This window comes from Mus musculus, chromosome 15 (assembly GCF_000001635.26).
Source record: "Mus musculus strain C57BL/6J chromosome 15, GRCm38.p6 C57BL/6J".
Taxonomy (NCBI): Eukaryota; Metazoa; Chordata; class Mammalia; order Rodentia; family Muridae; genus Mus; species Mus musculus.
Window position 1 is genome coordinate 72,946,527 of NC_000081.6, and position 18,653 is coordinate 72,965,179.

The 18,653-nt window shown below is 46.7% G+C and overlaps 1 protein-coding gene across 6 annotated transcripts in view; it reads right to left on the reverse strand.

Moving 5' to 3' along the window:
* The window catches only part of Trappc9 (trafficking protein particle complex 9), a 471,619-nt gene that overhangs the window by 356,907 nt on the left and 96,059 nt on the right, over window positions 1-18,653 (reverse strand). For all 6 annotated transcript variants that reach the window (XR_001781576.1, XM_006521527.4, NM_180662.2 and 3 more), the window contains 3 exons: window positions 17,034-17,160; window positions 6,448-6,593; window positions 2,264-2,349 (listed from right to left, as the gene is read on the reverse strand). Coding sequence is in view for 5 of the 6 variants with exons in the window: in XM_006521527.4 (XP_006521590.1) it covers window positions 2,264-2,349; window positions 6,448-6,593; window positions 17,034-17,160 (359 nt within the window). In the remaining variant the exon portion in view is untranslated. The remainder of the gene's footprint in view (window positions 1-2,263; window positions 2,350-6,447; window positions 6,594-17,033; window positions 17,161-18,653) is intronic.

Here is an 18,653-nt window from a genome sequence, read left to right on the forward strand (position 1 = left end):
GGGCTCTGAGCTTGCTAGTGAACCACACGAGTCCCCAGCCTCAAGAAGCTGCCCCTTGACAGGCCATAGTGCAGAGACAGCAGCCCTAAAGGAGATTCCAGTCAGTGCCAAAAGGACATCTGTTCACAAAGGCAAAGTCATGACCATTGCCACCCCCTGGAATCCATGTTGAACCCTGCATAAGCAAGTATGGTCAGCAAAGAGGCAAAGGCCAGAAGGAAGTTTAAATAGCATGGGCATTGTTGTGAGCTATCAAAAATAAAACAAAACACAAAAACATGAAAACTGGAAAGGGAAAAGAAGGAAATAGCATTAACAAGACCATAAACATGTTGGAGTAAATTCCAAAATGTTGTGCAAGATTCCATGGCAGATACTGAACACGACCGGAACAAAGAGGACCTCAACGGAGAAAGAATTCCGAGATTCTCCCAAGCAGATGGTTCTCCGCAGGACAGTGGTCAAAATGGGAGGAACTCACCTTGGATACACTGACCAGGAGTGGGTGTGTGCACAGACTCGTGAGCACTACTCACAACATTAGGAAGTATGCCAGCATCAAAAGTAGGGGTGCAGGGAGGGACCCTGGGGGAACGGGCTGGGATAGCAGAAGTGTGAACCACAGGAGTTTATGTGCACACACACACACACACCTGTGCACAGAGAAAAGAAAGCATGTGCATGTATGCCCACACTTACACACCCTTCCCCAGCTCTGTCTTCAGAGAACACCAGAAGCCAAAGCACTCTGGTAGCATCCAATGATGTATGTGCGGTGTGGATAGACGTCATGGGTAAGAGTAGAAGAAAAGCCAACTATATGGCTGTTGTCCCTAAGCAAAACACATGGACACTTAACTTATGTTCAAGCTAACTAAAGCCAAATGGCAGTTGCTAATACATCCTCAGAGTAGGTAGTGAATATATTAGAGTTTATGCCTAAAATGCTTCATAAATAAATATTTTCAGTTTCTGACACCAAGTGGTGGGCTATCTCCAAGTAGAGTTTTGAGTTATAGTTTTTTACTCTTAATATTTTACAATAAGCATATATTTTTAATGTGCTTATCATGAAAATAATGAAAGCAATCTTTTTAAAGACTTGTTTTTTTTTAAATAAGCCAAGCATACTAAACATGTCTTGAATCCCAGCACTTGGGAGGCACGGGCAGGTATAGTGCTGTGAGTTCAAGCCCAGCCAGTTACATAGTGAGCCTTTGTCTCAAAGACAAAAAGAAAGGGGTGCAGGGAGAGAAAGATAAATAGATAGATATGGAGAGGCAGCAGCAGCCCTTGGACAGCAGCAATATATTCTCACAGAGGGCAGGGCAGATAGCCCAGCAATAAGTTTATCAAGCAAGAAAGAGGTCCAGAGTTTGGGCCCCCAGAGCCCACACAATACCAGGTGAGTGTGAAAGCTAACCTTTAACTCCAGCCTCAGAAGGGATCCATGGAGCAAGATGGCTAGTTAGACTAGCCACATTGGCAAGCTCTGGATTTGATGAGGAGATCCTGCCTCAAAAAAATTAAGGTGGCCGGGCAGTGGTGGCACACAACTTTAATCCCAGCACTCAGGAGGCAGAGACAGGTGGATCTCTGAGTTCAAGGCCACCCTGTTCTATAGAATGAGTTCCAGGACAGCCAGGGCTACACAGAGAAACCATGTCTCTAAAAACCAAATAGAAACAAAATTGAGGTGAAAGAGCAATGGGGAAGAGCCTCACCACCAAGCTGGGCCCTCCACATGCACACTGCACATATCCCTGTGCACACTGCACATATCCCTGTGCACACATGAGAGGGAAAGCCCTAAAGAAGGATCCATAGAACAGTGTGCACAGGGCCTAGCCTGTCCCATGTGATGAGGTTATATACACCTCCTTCCCTCACCACACATGTTCTGAGGAGCATGACTAACTACAGAGCGATCATCAAGAGGGTGAGGTCAGAGCCATGCAGTGCAAACATTCTTTTCTTACTAAACCACAGCCTGTACTAAACCTTGAGCCCTGACCTCCAGATGACTATTTCAAATCTATATTCAATCAATTAAGATCACTGTGTACATTAAACTGAAGGCTTACTTGTAAATAAGTGCCAAGCAAAGATACTAAAATGACAAAGCACAGCCTCTGCACACAGGATGTCCAGAGACCTCACCTAACCAGAAATAAAATCAAGTGGATGTCAGTGGATATTTATGGCCGACATTAAGTACTACTCAGTGATAATAGATTTAGGTCAAATGTCTTGTTGCACGTACCATGTTTTCCACGCGGAGCTCAAACGGCATTGGGTTGTACACCATCAGCTGAACTTCACACACATCTCCTTGAACCCACTGGAAATCTACAAAATACATAGAAAAGATCTCCAAGGTGAGTTGGTACCATTGCTCTTCTTGGTTTGTTGCTGCGTGCGTTCATCTGGAGAGCAGAGTAATGGGCCACATGCTTGCCTTGGCATGAGCAGTTCACACTGAGTTCCCTCTGCAGCTAGGAAACATAGCAGACCAGTGATGATGGCTATGGTGGTGACCAGTGCTTCTCTGGGCAGGTACAGGGGCCTCTTGCAAGAGGCCCAGAGCATGATTTCTCTATGTCCCCTAAAACCTGGTTAGGCATACTCCTGATTTATTGCAACAACCTGCTTTGGGGCACACACAACTGCCCCAAAGGTCTCTGAATAGCCACCACTGAGAAATAGTCTCTCACTTGATCCAGAACAACCCTGAGCCAGGTTCTAAAGTCCCACTCCACATATGACACAACTGGAGCCCAGGGTGGTACTATCAGTACCCGAAGTCACCTAATAGAAGTAAGAGCTTCAGATCCAGGCTACAGTAGCACCTAGAATGACCCCTGACAGCCCCGGCCTGTCCAGGCCACTACTTTGCCCCTGGGGCAGTGATTGATATCAGCACAAGACCTTACAAAGACATGAAGTCCTAGTGCAAATGACATCAGACCCAGGAAGGTATGGTGACTTTGGTCTGGAATGTCGTTCCTCAAGGAGGCTGAAGCAGGGGTATCAAGACAGAAGATCCTGTCTTAAAACAAAGAAGCCAGGAGATTCTGCACCCTATTGTGCTCCAGCCCTGCACCTTGGCTGTCCAGCTTCCTCTAGACGGCCCTTTGTGGGTGCCATCTGGATCAGTGGTAAGCTTTCTTTCCCTTAAGAACTGGTTAGGAAAGGCATTGTCTAGATAAAATGTCAGAGGGGAATTATGGAAGCTGGGGTAGTGCTGGATCAGATGAAATGGGGGACCATTTACTCAGAGATGAGTAAGAATCTGGTGACAGAAAGAGAGCATTAAGCAAGCATGGTGCTTCTCGGCACGCGGCACACCACCACTGGCTGCCTAGGTTGTACATCAATGAAGCTGGTTCAGCTGCACTTTCCCTGATTCAGTCGTAAGAAGCTGTTGAAGCTTCCTTGTATGAACGTAGTCTCTATCTGCAGGAGAGACAGAGGCAAACACTGTTTAGCCAGCAGGCTTGACCAAACCACGTGCAGCCCCACACAGCATCATAAACTTACTTAAAATATTAGGAGATTTTTGCTTGCTTGCTTGCTTGCTTGGTTGGTTGCTTGCTTGCTTGGTTGGTTGGTTGGTTTGGTTTGGTTTGGTTTGGTTTGGTTTGGTTTGGTTTGGCTTGGATTCTTGGTTTGTTTTGTTTTGCTTTGCTTTCTTTGTTTGGAATGGGGAACTCAACTGGGAGGCTCTCAAGGGTGAACTTTGTAGATAACAATGTTGTGTTAGAGTGCCGGGAGATGTGACAGGCTGACCAACTCCAGCAGTTTGCACAGCTGTAGGCCACATGTGCCAGGGTCCGTGTTTTCAGGCACAGGAGAGTGAACCTTTCTCCTGGATGCCAAGGAAGCGCTCTAACAAACAAGCTATGTTTCAACTCCAAATGTACATTTTTGAGTGGAAAATGTAGCTTCTATTCTATAGCTTCTAATGCCCTTCCTGGAACGAGCCTGATTACTGAGTCCACACTGGAGGCCTGAAGACTAGGCATCTTTGGTTTAAATTCCAAATGTTTTTAAGTACTAGAGTTACTGTAGCATCAGAGTGGTCGTGGATCTTAGAGATGTCCTTGAGGGTTGGAGGGAGGGGTCCTGAGAACACTGTCCAACTCCTTGTCTACCTCTGTGTCTGTCTGTGGGCCCATGTGGCTGTTTCATGAGCTCTGCACCTTACAGAGAGACCACTGTCCAGATACCAAGGTGGAGCATGGCAGGATTTAGAGTCTCCTAGAATTTTTGTTTGTTTTGAGACAGGGTCTTGTTTTTAAGTAGTCTGGCTACATGGGGCAATGGAGAAGTCAGTGAGCCAGTGCAGGAGGATGCCATCCTGTGCCTCCAATGAGATGGAGGGAACCACTGTCATCAGAGGCTGCTCTCAGGCCCAATGCATTGCAAAAGGACAACTGCCTCTCTCTCCCTCCCTACAGTGCATGCTGAGTGGGTAAAGCCATCTGCCCTCCCTTGTTATCAAGTACACCTAATTGAACACTTCCTGTCACCACCATAAGCTCTCCGGAGCAAAGGAGCAGTGGTAAGGGACCTATGTCAGGAGCTGACTTTGAGGGGAGGCTGTTCACTGTGGAGTCCTAGATGTCCTGAGACTTGCTTTGTAGACCAGGCTGGCCTTAAACTCAGAAATCTGCCATGAGCTGGTGGTGGTGGCGCACGCCTTTACTCCCAGCACTTGAGAGGCAGAGGCAGGCAGATTTCTGAGTTTGAGGCCAGCCTGGTCTACAGAATGAGTTCCAGGACATCCAGGACTACACAGAGAAACCCTGTCTTGACAAAACCAAAATAATAATAATATAATAACAATAATTAAAATTTTAAAAAAAGAAGAAGAAAAAGAAATCTGCTTACCTCTGCCTCCCACATGCTGGAAGCAAAGGCATGTGCCACCATGCTTGGCTTGGCACTGACTTTCAAAACCAAAGACCATGATGGAATTTCAAAGACTCAACCCACATTCACAGGAATTTGCCAGCACTCAGTATCAGCTGCCTTTTCTTGAAACATTAGCCCATAGCTCTCTTTATTTCCTTCTTAATTGCTCTCACACTCTCTATGAGACAAGCTCTTACACAGCCCAGGCTAGCTTCCAACTCACTATGTAGCCAAGGAAGGCTTCAAACTTCTGGTTCACCTATGCCCTCCTCCCAAGATCTGGGGTTACCAATGCGGATGACCACACAGTACAATCCGTGCTTGGGATCTAACCCCAGCTTTATGAATGCTAGGTGGACACACCAGCTCCTCCTGCTCCTCTCTCATTTCCACTGTGAACACTTATAAAACATGCAGAGCCAAACCAGGGCAGGCCACCCTGCTACCTCAAAACAAGGTCACTGTATGCCTGCCCCAGCTTCCTGAAAGTCTATGGGCTCTGCTCTAGGATTTCTGGGCAATACCAGGAACAGCTTTTTAACAGCCCTACAACTTTCAACACCTTACTTGCATCTTACCCTGATCTTCACTTCTCATGGGTTTACAGTCTACCTACACGAACTAGACAGGAAAATGTGTTGGTAGTAGAGAATTGTTCTCATACATAAAGTACCCAACAAGCCGGGCGTGGTGGCGCATTCCTTTAATCCCAGCACTCGAGAGGCAGAGGCAGGCATTCGAGGCCAGTCTGGTCTACAAAGTGACTTCCAGGACAGCCAGGGCTATAAAGAGAAACCCTGTCTCAGAAAAAAAAAAAAGTACCCAACAGTTGAAAATACCCTAAAACAAACAAACAAACAAACAAACAAACACATTTAACTAGCCAGGAATGTTGAGGCATGCCTATACTACTGGCTCAAAAGAGGCAGAGAGAGCTAGAGTCCAAGGCTAGTCTAGACTACATAATGAATTTGAGACAAGCCTAGGCTACATGGTAAGACCCCAATTCAAGAAAATATAAACTCATTTCACATGTTCTACCTATCAAATATCACAGCCTTCCCTAGCCTCCTTAAGGTGGTCACAATACTTATAACAGCCTACACTGGAGTAGATACATCCAACACAGTCTATTGCAGAACAAAGAGCTTAACGCACTAATATCACAATGGCTTAGACATGGAGTGAGTATGCCTACAGGTTCAACTTTAGTTACCACTGGATGACTGTGACCTTTGGAGGGAGTGACAAGGGCCAGTGTGGAGCCCCTGTGACTGGACCATGTGATAGTAACCAGTAAACAAACACACATATGTGTTCCCTATCTCTAACATATGATACCTCAGGTCTTTACGGCTTCTAGATCATCTATGACTCATCTTCAATTAAATAAGTTTCTAAAAATTAGATCAATGAGCAATTGCCAGCTTAAGGTAACACATGAAGTAAGTTTCCAGGAGCGTATAAACACAAGAACATACAACTGTATGCACACACAGGAAAACCGGTTAGAAGCAGACTGTGGCCCACCTATTTTTTTGTTGCGTTCTTCTCCACGGTTATGTGCGATGATTGGCGAATAGATGAAGGGGCTCTTGGTGGACATGCTCTGGCCCAGCAAGCTTTTCACCTTGTGGGGTCGCAGGCTGGTGGGGAGACTCAGCAGCTTCACGCACCTATCATTGTGAACAGAACACAGGCACTTGCTGTCAGGACACCCACTCTGGACCACATATAAGAAACTGCTGACCAGGAAACAAGATGCGCTGAAGGGAAGGAGGAGCTCCCACGCCATCAGACCAGGTAGCAGAATAAACATCCCAACCCAGAAGGCCAGGAAGGGGAGGGAGGTCCTTCCCAGGCTGGGGCTCGATACAGCCTTCTGTCACCTTCTCCACACAAAGGCGTTCACGAGTTAGAAGCATTCACGATAACTTTAGAATCAACAAAACGAGTCAATGTCACGTTAAGGAAAGAAAAGCCGGCAGTTCCCTCAGATGAGTCAAGTTTGAATTCTCACTTCATCCCAGGCATCTGTCATCTGGATTTGTGTTTTCTGATTTATCTGATGTGTGAGTCTGATCTGTGCCATTTGCTTATGTCCCTAAAGATCTTTGCTCTGTATCTATTGAACAGCGCAGAAAGCATCATATGGGGAGAAATGAGGAATACTTCATAGAAATCTTCAACAGAGTTTTATAACAGAAGAAGTCATTGACTCCAGCTGACCGTAACTCGCTCAGATAACCAAGAGCAGTACGAACAAGCCATCGAGTTATATCCAGGCCGCTTTCAACACTTAAGGTACGCATTTGTTAAAAAGGCTTGCTGTTGACTTGTTGGATGTTTTCAGTAAATGACTGCCTCAATATATACATACAGCGCTCTGAGTCAGGGCACGCAACAATACATAACTTAAGATAAAAGCTACGCATTAGACTAGGTGTAAAGGTTGATTGCGTGGGAAATACAAAGCAAGCGACATTGGTTGTTACACTACTCTCTTAAAGGCTGAGCACACAGCAGGCAGGATAGGAGTCTTAAGTGATCTCAAGGTGTATTATTAAGTCAGCTATGAGGTCCAGCAGAAGTCCCAGTGTCTTTGAATGAGAGAGGCGTTTGCATAAAAATGTACTACCCATCATGCTCAGCATCATCCAAGTCAACTACAAACGGAAGCCGAGCCCCTGCAGTCCTGCACCACCTGCTCGATGGGCGCCGTCTTAAACACCTCGGAAGCTCCTTCATGTGAAGGCTTATCTCCCCACCAGCACCCAGGAACTGACGAAAGAGAGATGACGTACAGCCCACAGTCCCATCAATGGGACGCGACGAGGACGAGAAACACAAGCCTAAAACACAGCACTGTGAGGCCTCTAGGGCCAGACTGGCCTGGTGGCTAAGATCAGGAACACACTGAGACTGACCAGAAGAGGAGAGGATAAGGATGAGAGAGACCCGGGTGCTCGCCACCCCACCTCCTAACCTCTGAGAGCAGGAAGGAAAGGCCTCACACACAGCATCACTCACGGGCTGAGAAGCACCACCCCAACCCTGTGTGGAAATAAAACATCAGCCTACATGGCAGTCCTGAGAAGCCAGATGCTGAGGAGGCCAAGAGCAAGACAGCATGGCCTAGGTCACCAAGCACCCACAGCAGGCCACCTTAGTGCCTAGGGTGCCACCCACTCACAGCAGCCTGAATGATCGAGACACACTGTGCTTTATTCAATAAGTCACTGCAGTCTGAGGTATGGACCACCCCACACTGACTAATAAGAACTACCTTACAGAGCTGATCTCTCTTGGAAGGGATGGGCTCCTGGGCTCCCAGAAGACTCCAACCTACCCTGTGCCAAGAGCATATACAGGAGTTAGAACCCAGGCCCTGACAGGGTTCAGGTCACATGCAAGGGATATATCCACCACCCGCACTAACCTGCATGTAGATGGTACCTAGAAGCTGAGGTTTCCTCTCTCAGTTTCTTTCTCTGCATGAACTGCACCATCATACTCTCACCTGGGACCAGAGTGGCCTCAAAGCTCTGTTTAGAATCAAGCTGTGGGCTGGCTGAGGAACAAGGCCTTGTCCAGCACTTGAACCTGTCGCTCTCAGTAAATGCAGTGAATGTACTCCCAAAAGCAGAGCTTCAAACTCAGTGTCCAGATCTTTTCAAGCTGAGTACTTGGTGAAAACTCACTGCTGACTGCAAGAAACCCACGCTTCGTGTGCACACAGCCCATTACAAGGAACCTGCCTTAGGCTAGTGACCCTCTTAGACTGACAGGTACCTTGAAGTTGACAGAAAGCCCTTCATTATAGTCGGGAGGACCTACCAATGGGACAACATGGCTTTGGGGTCCAGTGGCCTGAACCTCACTCTGCTTTTGCTCATAAAATCAGCCAAGGAGAGGTACTCTGGCAATACGTGTGGCTGGAAGCACGTTTCCTTTCTTTGGCCCCCAGTTTTCATAGAGAGGGATAATTCTTAGAAGAAAGACCCAACCTGACCCTGCCCTCCTCCACCACCCACCCACACAGAGGGGTGGAAGTGGAGAAGATAAGCCTGTGCACACACTTCTTGGTCTAGCTCTCAGGGCAGCCTGCACACTACAGACAGGGCATAATCTGTACCATTCTGTATGTGCTAGCCCAGGCCCTCCCATGAGCAAGACTAGGGACAGTTCACACGCCCACCTGACCTGACTCATGCCTACCGTCCTCTTTTCCATCTACCTGGTACAAGTGTTCCTGTGCATTCTGCATGAAGACAGGAAAAGGAGGGTGGACTTCAGACCTCTTGTAGGGCATCATGGGAATGCCTGAGGTAACATGTTGGTACCTGTCATGGCAGCCTTCACACAGTAGGTCAGCAAAGCCTTCCATCCTTTCCCAGTCTTAAGGCAGTGATTATTTGCCAACAGAGAATGGCTTCTGGTACAAAATGGCAGTGCTGGACATAAGGAGAGAGATGCTAAGTTTTGATGCTGGCTATAACCACACTGCTGGATGCCATACCAGGCAAGACCCACCAACCTGAGTGCTTATTTGAGGGTGGTACAACTCAGGGCTCTCAGAACAAGGGACACTTTCTGTGCCATACCACAGTCCTATTTGAAAATGGGGTATGGGGGGAATTCTCAGGAGTCCTCCGTTCAAACTGACAAATGGCTGATTTGACAATGGTTTGTAGCATATGTCAAAGAATTCTGTGGACACTGTCAGTCAGGAAAGTGACCCTGTAACTAGTTAAGGTGCACACTCATGAGTCAACCTTTTCCACAGAGTGTCATTTTATAAAATGTGCCTCCAAGGAAAAACCATCAATGGAGGCACCTGACCTAAAGCCCACATCACTCATTTAGCCTGGATCTCAGCTGAGCAAATGATGCTGGATTTGGCAGACGAAGCTGCTGTGACTAAAGCAGCATCGGAGAGGTGAGCATCCAGGATGGGAGTCTCTTCGTATATTCCATTTGGAGATGGTTGATATTTCAGAACCCAGAGTCTCCTTGGCATCCTGTGGCTAATGGGGATCGTGCTGAGCAACAATGGAATGCTAACTAGGGCAGTTAGCTCACCACTTGAACAGGAAGGCACGGGAACTAATGGAGCCCTTCCTCCTTGCCTTTGCATTCTCCACTGTTTGCAGGGGAAACACAGGTCAGCTCTCACACAGCTTCTGGCCCACATTCCCGTTCAAAGCTCAAGCTAAACACTCCCAAGCCACTCTTGTGGGGACAGGTTTCTGTCACTGCAGATGCCCCTATTAGCTAATTCAGGAAGACACTAGCCATTGGCTACAAACATCCCTGAACCCTATGCTAGATTCTTCTTGGATTATCTACAACATGCTGGGTGTGGTAGTGCAGGCCTATAAATCCCAACACTGGCCAGTGGAGACACAAGGACCAGAAGTTCAAGGTCATCTTGGCTGCCCTTTATTCCCCCTGTGCAGAGTTCTACAGGAATGCTTTGGTCTTCACTGGCTGCCCTCTGCTGTACCCATGGGCACTGTGGCAGTGACATCATTAGAAGATTACATCATTCCTGACCATTGCTGAACCTCATAGGTGGCCAGGGCCCTGCTCATCTTGACTACTGAGTTCATTTCATTAAATGAATTTCAGATCAGACTTAAACAAGTATGTGTTTGGCTCTTATTAACCTGCATCATAATTACTTAAAGCCACTTTGGGGTGTGCCACGATCATGCTTCCAGGTGGGCCTTTTCCTGTAAAATGGTTTTATCATCAAGAACCAAGAAAGGTCTCTGGGCAAAGGCATGATCTATCTATTGTAAAAACAAGAGAGATCATAGTTTTGAGGTATCTCCAATAAAATTAGCTTGTAACTAACAATTCTACACAGCACCCCAGAAATCTGACTCACTGAAGTGACTGTTTTTTAAACAATCTACTGTGCAGCAATACTGCAGAGCGGGGAGCTTTGGTCCTCAACGTTCACACCATCAAGCCCTTCCCCAACTCCAAAGGTCACTTTCACGTCCCTTCCCCTGAAGCCTTCAATACTAAACTGATAAAGTCTGCTTTGGAGGTGGGCTTTATTACAGTTCCAAGAGGAAGGAGCCACAGGCTCCTGTGCTGAAAACTTGACCTGGCAGCCACGTTGAGAGGCTGCAGGATAAAATCCACACTTGTTCCACTGCTGTATTAATCCACTGATGAGTTCACAGTGGAACGGCCTGCTAGGAACTGGGACCTCGACAGAGGAAACAGGCCCAAAGGGATGTGTCCTTTTTTTATTATTATTATTAGATATTTTCTTCATTTACCTTTCAAATGCTATCCCGAAAGTCCCCTATACCCTCCCCAGTCCTGCTCCCCAACCTACCCACTCCCGCCTCCTGGCCCTGGCATTCCCCTGTACTGGGTCATATAATCTTCGCAAGACCAAGGGCCTCTCCTCCCATTGATGGCCAACTAGGCCATCCTCTGATACATATGCAACTAGAGACACGAGCTCTGGGGTACTGGTTAGTTCATGCTGTTGTTCTGCCTATAGAGTTGCAGACCCCTTCAGCTCCTTGGGTACTTTCTCTAGCTCCTTCTTTGGGGACCCTGTGTTCCATCCAATAGATGACTGTGAGCATCCACTTCTGTATTTGCCAGGTACTGGCATAGCCTCACTAGAGACAGCTATATCAGGGTCCTGTCAGCAAAATTTTGCTGGCATATGCCATAGTGTCTGGGTTTGGTGGTTGTTTATGGGATGGATCCCTGGGTAGGGAAGTCTCTGGATGGTCCTTCCTTCCGTCTCAGCTCTGAACTTTAACTCCTTCCATGGGTATTTTGCTCCCTGTTCTAAGAAGGAATGAAGTATCCACACTTTGGTCTTCCTTCTTTTTGAGTTTCATGTGTTTTGAAAATTGTATCTTGGGTATTCTAAGTTTCTGTGCTGTAGGCAGCTGGGCACCTAAAAGATGGCGCCGGCCTCCAGTACACCGTCTCCATAAACAACGCCACTGCACAGGTGCTAGCCCGAATCTGGCACCAACCCCTCCCAAGCGGGTGCATACAAATTAAAGTGCCAGCAGACTGACCAATCCCAGGAGGACACATAGCTCTCCCCAGTGCTGGGGTGTATATAAGCAGTCCTCCCTGGGTTCCTGGGGTTCCCGTAGCATCGAGGCGTTCCAGGAATAAAGCTGTTGAGAAGAATCCGACCGTGTTGCGTTTTTCCTTGCCGGACGAGGTGGGCGCAACACTGTGCTAATATGTATACAAAGAACTCAAGAAGCTGAACCCCAGGAAATCAAATAACCCCATTAAAAATGGGGTGCAGAGCTAAACAAAGAATTCTCAACTGAGGATTACTGAATGGCTGAGAAGCACCTGAAAAAATGTTCAGCATCCTTAATCATCAGGGAAATGCAAATCAAAGCAACCCTGAGATTCCACCTCACACCAGTCAGAATGGTTAAGATAAAAAATTCAGGTGACAGCAGATGCTGGTGAGGATGTGGAGAAAGAGGAACACTCCTCCATTGTTGATGGGATTGCAGGCTTGTACAACCACTCTGGAAATCAGTCTGGCGGTTCCTCAGAAAACTGGACATAGTACTACCAGAAGATCCAGCAATACCTCTCCTGGACATATACTCAGAAGATGTTCCAACTTGTAATAAGGACACATGTTCCACTATGTTCATAGCAGCCTTATTTATAATAGCCAGAAGCTGGAAAGAACCCAGATGTCCCTCAACAGAGGAATGGATTCAGAAAATGTGGTACATTTACACAATGGAGTACTACCCAGCAATTAAAAACAATGAATTTATGAAATTCTTAGGCAAATGGATGAATCTGGAGGATATCACCTGAGTGAGGTAACCCAATCACAAAAGAAAACACATGATATGCACTTTCTGATAAGGGGATGTGTCCTTAAAGTGTGCATATTGTCCCACGGCTCTGTTCCCCTGACCCCCACCTCTCTCTCTGTTTCCCAGCTGCCAAGCAAGCAGCTCTCTTCCCCACATGCCTCTGCTATGCTGCACTGTTTGACACAGAGCTAAGGGACCACAAGCTAAAACCTGAAACAATGAAGCAGAATAAATCTTTTCTACTTTAAAAGCCTTGTCTCGGGTACTTTGTCACAGTAACAGAAAACTGACTCATGTTTCATATGTTCCAGTACCCTCAGCTCATTTCTATGGAAATGTTGGCCCAGTGCACAGCTTTTGCACTGGCTTTTCATTGAGTGGGAATGGAGATGTCATCAAGGGGATCAGAGGCTTCAAAAGTGACAACTCCACCTCTAGGAACTGTCTATGACTCTACACAGATTTGCTGGGAAAAAAGAATCCTGAAGAAGGGGGGCTGGTGAGATGGCTCCGTGGCTAATAGCACTGACTGCTCTTCCGGAGGTCCTGAGTTCAGATCCCAGCAACCACATGGTGGCTCACAACCACCTGTAATGAGATCTGAAGACAGCTACAGTGTACTTACATACAATAAATAAATAAAATCTTTTTTAAAAAAAAATCCTGAGGAAGGTTTGTCTAGAACAGGATATACTGTGAGCATGTCTGTGGAGGACTGTCTTGTTTATGTTTGTTAACTTGGGAAGAGCCAGCCTAGAAGAGGGCAGCACCATTCCCTGAGCTTGGGTCCTAAGTGGTCTAAGAGTAGAAAACCCAACTTGAACAAGCATTCATTCACTCTGTCTGCTCTTGACTCTGAATATAACTAGAAGCTTCAAGTTCCTGCCTCAACTTTCCCAAAATGATGGAGTGTAACCTGAAAATGTCAAACAATGGATTATGACATGAAGTTGAAGCCAAACAACCCTTTTCTCCCTTTAAATTGTTTGTTCCCGGTTATCTCATTATAGCAACAGGAGAAGCAGCAATGGTACCTTCCATGGGCCAGGTACAGGTACAGAGAGTACCAGTAAGATGGGTCCCCCATTTGTGTTGAAGCCTGAGAACACAGCTCTGGGTTCTGTTGCCTAATTCCTGCAAGACCACACTCATGGAAGGAGTCAGTCATAAAGGAACACTTGATGCCTCAACAAGACATCTGTCATTCTCAGTGTCCTCAACTGTGCAGCTGAGCATCCAGGTGACCAAGAACTATACTGCTTCATTACCTGGAGTGGCCAGGAATGAGGGGCACAGGACAAAGACCAGTCTGAGTGGCCCCAAGAACTACACCATAGTCTGAACATCAGGATAGGGATAAAATAGACTCTATCATGAAACATAAGAGAGGACCTTAGTCCATAGCTGTACTGATGGGTAAGTGGATTGATGGATGAGTAGATAAATGGGTGTATAGGAAAGTGGATGGATAAGTGGGTGAGCCTATGGATTAGTGAGTAGGTTAGTGGGTATGTAGGTAAGCAGATCGATGAATGAGTGGATGGGTAGATGGATGAAATGGGTAGATAGGTAGATGTATAAGTGGGTGTATGAATGGATGGATGGTTGGATGGATGGGTGGATACATGAGCTGATGGATAGATAGGTAGGTGGGTGGATGGATGGATAGATGGATGGGAGGATGGATGGATAGATGATGAATTGATAGATGGATAGGTGAGTTGATGGATAGATATGTGGGTGGGTGGGTGGATGGATGGATGGATAGATAGATAGATGGATGGTTGAATAGGTACGTGGATGGATGGGTGATTGGATGGCAGGTAAATATAATATAATTTGATTTTATTTGCTCAGAGAAATCAGTCAGAATAAAAAAAAAACAGACCTGCCCACTGCTATGAACAAATACCCACCTGGCTACTGTGACAGAAAGTGCCCCAAGCCCAAGGAAGATGGCATACATCCCAGTCAGTGCCTGCCTCTAGTAAGACTCCTCTATGGGGCTCTGACTGGTAAGAGCCTTACCTCCTCACCTGTATGTCACATATGGAAGCCCAGGTTCATGCATCACAGAGGAGCAGCATGAAATACATGAAGCCAGACTTTAGAGAACTCCCCATGGCCACATGAAGCAAGAGCAATGGCACCAGGAGGCTGGGTACAGGTGGGCACAGGAGAGCATGCCAGTGGACCACCAAGGCATGGTGACAAATGTGGTCATCCCAGCAAGCTCACCCTGGCACACATCTGTGTGGTAACTACTGAACTAGTCCACCCTGTCTTAAAACAACTAGATGAAAACATAACATCCCAGTATTTTCAAGTAAGGTACTGTTTCCAAATATAAGGTTAAAAATCTTCTTGGTGAGCAAACGAAAGTTTTCTGAGTAGCTACAAGTCGATTAGGTGCTGGGTGCTAGGTGCTGGGTACCAGGCAGTGTTGAGCTTCCACAAGTATCAGCTCAGCTCAGCCAGCACCAGACAAGCCAGTGAGCAAAAGAGCTTTAAGCACATTTCAGATGAGTAGAAGGACGGACGCCCAGAGGCACATTCTCTTGGGGCAGAACAGACCCAGGAGTGACAGCTCCAACCATGGAGCTCCCATGGTGCACCACAAACTGTCAAACGGTCTTTGAGGCAGTTCTCTTTGCCCTCCAGCATCCCACAAGAGGACTGGACACTGGGACACCCAGGTGAAACACTGAGAGCCCAGAATGTCCTATTATGCAAGGCTTTCTCAATTTCAAAATGGCCCAAGTCAAGATGCAGATACAGATTTATTAAGAAAGGCTTTTCTACCCTTTAAATTAAAAAACTGAATCACTCGCTCCATCTCAAATCAAACATTCCACTTTAAATCTTACTCATAGAACGGCCCAGAATAGACCCTTTTCTTTCTAACTCCGGTCAAAGATTAAAAACAACACGTCCTGGAGAGGAACAGAGTGTGTCCTGCCTCAGGCCTGAAGGTGAGATGCTTCTAGCAGAAACAGAGCCCCATTAGGAGGTGAGACTCTAGTCTAGGGAAGCCCCAGAGCTTGCTTACTGTCGTCTGCTAAAAATAAGACTCAGTCTTTTGGGATAACATTGGAAATGTAAATGAAGAAAATACCTAATTAAAAAAAATTTAGATGTAAAAGAAAATATATATATATATATACATGTATTTATCAGGCTAAAAAAAACTGAAAATAAAACAAGACGTATTTGAACATAGAAAAAAAAAAAAAAAAGAATAAGACTCAGTAAGCGACCAATTGCCTAGCATATGAAAGGGTTCTGGATTTGACCCCAACAACACAGAAAAGAAAATTAAGTTGTTTATTAGATTTTTGTTGTTGTTTGTTTTGGGTTTTCGAGACAGGGCTTCTCCGTATAACCCTGGCTGCCCTGGAACTCACTATGAAGATCAGGCTGGCCTCGAACTCAAGGATCCACCTGCCTCTACCTCCTGAGTGCTGGGATTAAAGGTGTGTTCACCACGCCTGACTAGAAAGTTATAACTCTACCACTGAGGAGGTAGAAGCAAAATTCATGTGGAGCTTCCCTGAAGTCTCTTATCAGTAAGACACCCAGAGAGGGCTGAGTGACATGATCCTAGAACATCACAGAGCTGCAAGGGGAGCCCAGACCTCTCCACAGCAAGGCCCAGAACATATAACAACAGATCAAAGGTGTGCCCAGAGGGGGACCCTAGAACTGCACACTTCTGCTCCACAGCAAAATGCTACACGGCAACTGCTTCAATTCAGCTTTCTAACAAACCATCCTGAGATTTGCAAATTGCTCCGTGAGAGCTGTGTGGGGTGGAGCCTGGTTCACGCTGGTGCAACAGTGCGTGGTCTGGATAGCCTAAGGTACTGAGGGGCCCTGACTGTTACAAAGATACTGGGAGGAGAGAAACTCGTCTTTTCTGAACAGTGGCAGGAAGTCAGCCACACCTGTGAGCAGGAGATGGCCAGTTCTGGCACTTTCCATCCTGGACTAGAAATCAGCAAGGTGCCATCTGTGCACACAATGTGCCTGGACCACTACAGAACACCGCTGCCCTCAGTTCAATAAGCTACTGTCATGGAGAGGAAAATAGGATGGGCGTAGATATTTTCATATTTCATTGCACGCATGTTGAAATTCTCAAAAATAAAGAAAAACTTTTTAAAAATGAAGTCATGAGCCTGAGGGTCAACGACAGAAGCAGGACCCTTCTGAGGGCCCCTGAATGGGAGCGACCTGAAAGCTTGCCCCACACCCTGCCCACCGCCTCACCTGACAATGGGCAACTTGGTAAACGGCACGGGAGGCAGTGTGAGACCATCTGGGAGGGTGATGGGCTCCATCGTCCCGGGACACTTGGCAGTGTAGTTCTCCAGGCTTTGAGTCACATCTTTCTTTTCTGAGGATGAAACAGAATAGAATGTAGGCTCAGTAGACAAAGCCGAAGGGGGTGCCCATCGTTTAGCCTGATCTGGAGCGGGCCAGGCCAGTCCACAGGGGAAACTCCCATCAGAAGTAAAAAAGCGGTGACGGTTCCTTGAGATACTCCAGCAGTGGCCACCTTGAAGGAGGGGACTGAGCTATGACACACACACACACACACACACACATCCCTTGTCACTGGGGAAAGGAAAGAGGACACAGGTGGTGGTGGATCAAATAACCTTCAACTTACAGTCTTGCAAAAGGCTCAGGGGCACCAAGCAGATCACCTCATTTGCCCTATGCCTGGCTTGAAAGTGTTAGTACCAACCAGCCCCGGGCCACTCTGGGCAAATGCTTTTCCAGTGGAGAAGGAAAAGCCTTTCTCTGATGCCCAAGAAATCCCAGCACATGACAGCACACATGTGCACCGTCGATGGCCCTTCCCATGGTGTGCTAGGGTTTGTCATTCACTGAGCCTATTCATCAGGGTTCCTGCCACATGCTTCAGGTCAACATTTTCCTATAGGGGCCCTCCTAAGGGGGAACCCCAATATTCATGGGTTCCCCTGGCTACAGTAGAATAGTGTTATCTTTCAGGGCCTGGTGACACCCTCTCACATTCGCTTCCCTTTTTAGCCACTGCTATGCTCCCATAACTCATGTGTGGGAAAACATCTGAAATATAATCATGCCAGAAATCCCTTTGGGGAGGTAGCAGGTCTTAAGAACCTGGAGAAGGAAGGGGGTCTTCTCAAGTCCCATGGAGAAGCCAACATGTGAGGCCTGACCACAGGTATCCCATGAGACTCCAACAAGGAGAAGAGAGCTCAAAGCCCGGAAGGCTCCTGGCATTTGCCACGTGGGCCAAGCTTCAGGAAATTGTGATAAGTCCTAACTCTCTCACAGCCCAAGATAAGGGCTCATGAAGGCTTAATTTCTCTCACTCAAAACCAATATAGCTCATTTTGTTTTGATGAGGAGTTTCAACAATGATGCCAGTCAACTAAAGAGTACCTACTGCCCTTAAGGGCTATTTTTTTTCCATCCCAGAAATTAAAAAATTCATATAGACAAAAGAACATTTTTAATGAAAACTAGCTGTCACCTAATTATAATATTCCTCACAAGAAAAGATATGATCGCCAAATTCTTGATGGTAAACAGCATCATGGACCACCGGGTATTTCCATAGTTGGTGCTGGCATGAAGTCCAGTGCATCATGATTTCACAACTCATTCTTGTCCTTTCTACAGAATAACCGGAGACAGCCATGACTGCATTAGCTCAGCTGTAGAATTCTAAGCAAGAAGAGGACAGGAGAGGAAGATGTACATCTCTTCCCCGAATCTGAGAGGGAGAAAAAAGAAAACTAAGGAAAGAGAACCCTGGGGAGGACGTGGTATGGATGCAGCTCACACACCCTGCTCTCACAGCTCAGTTACATTCAGAGGACCATGGCTGGGGCT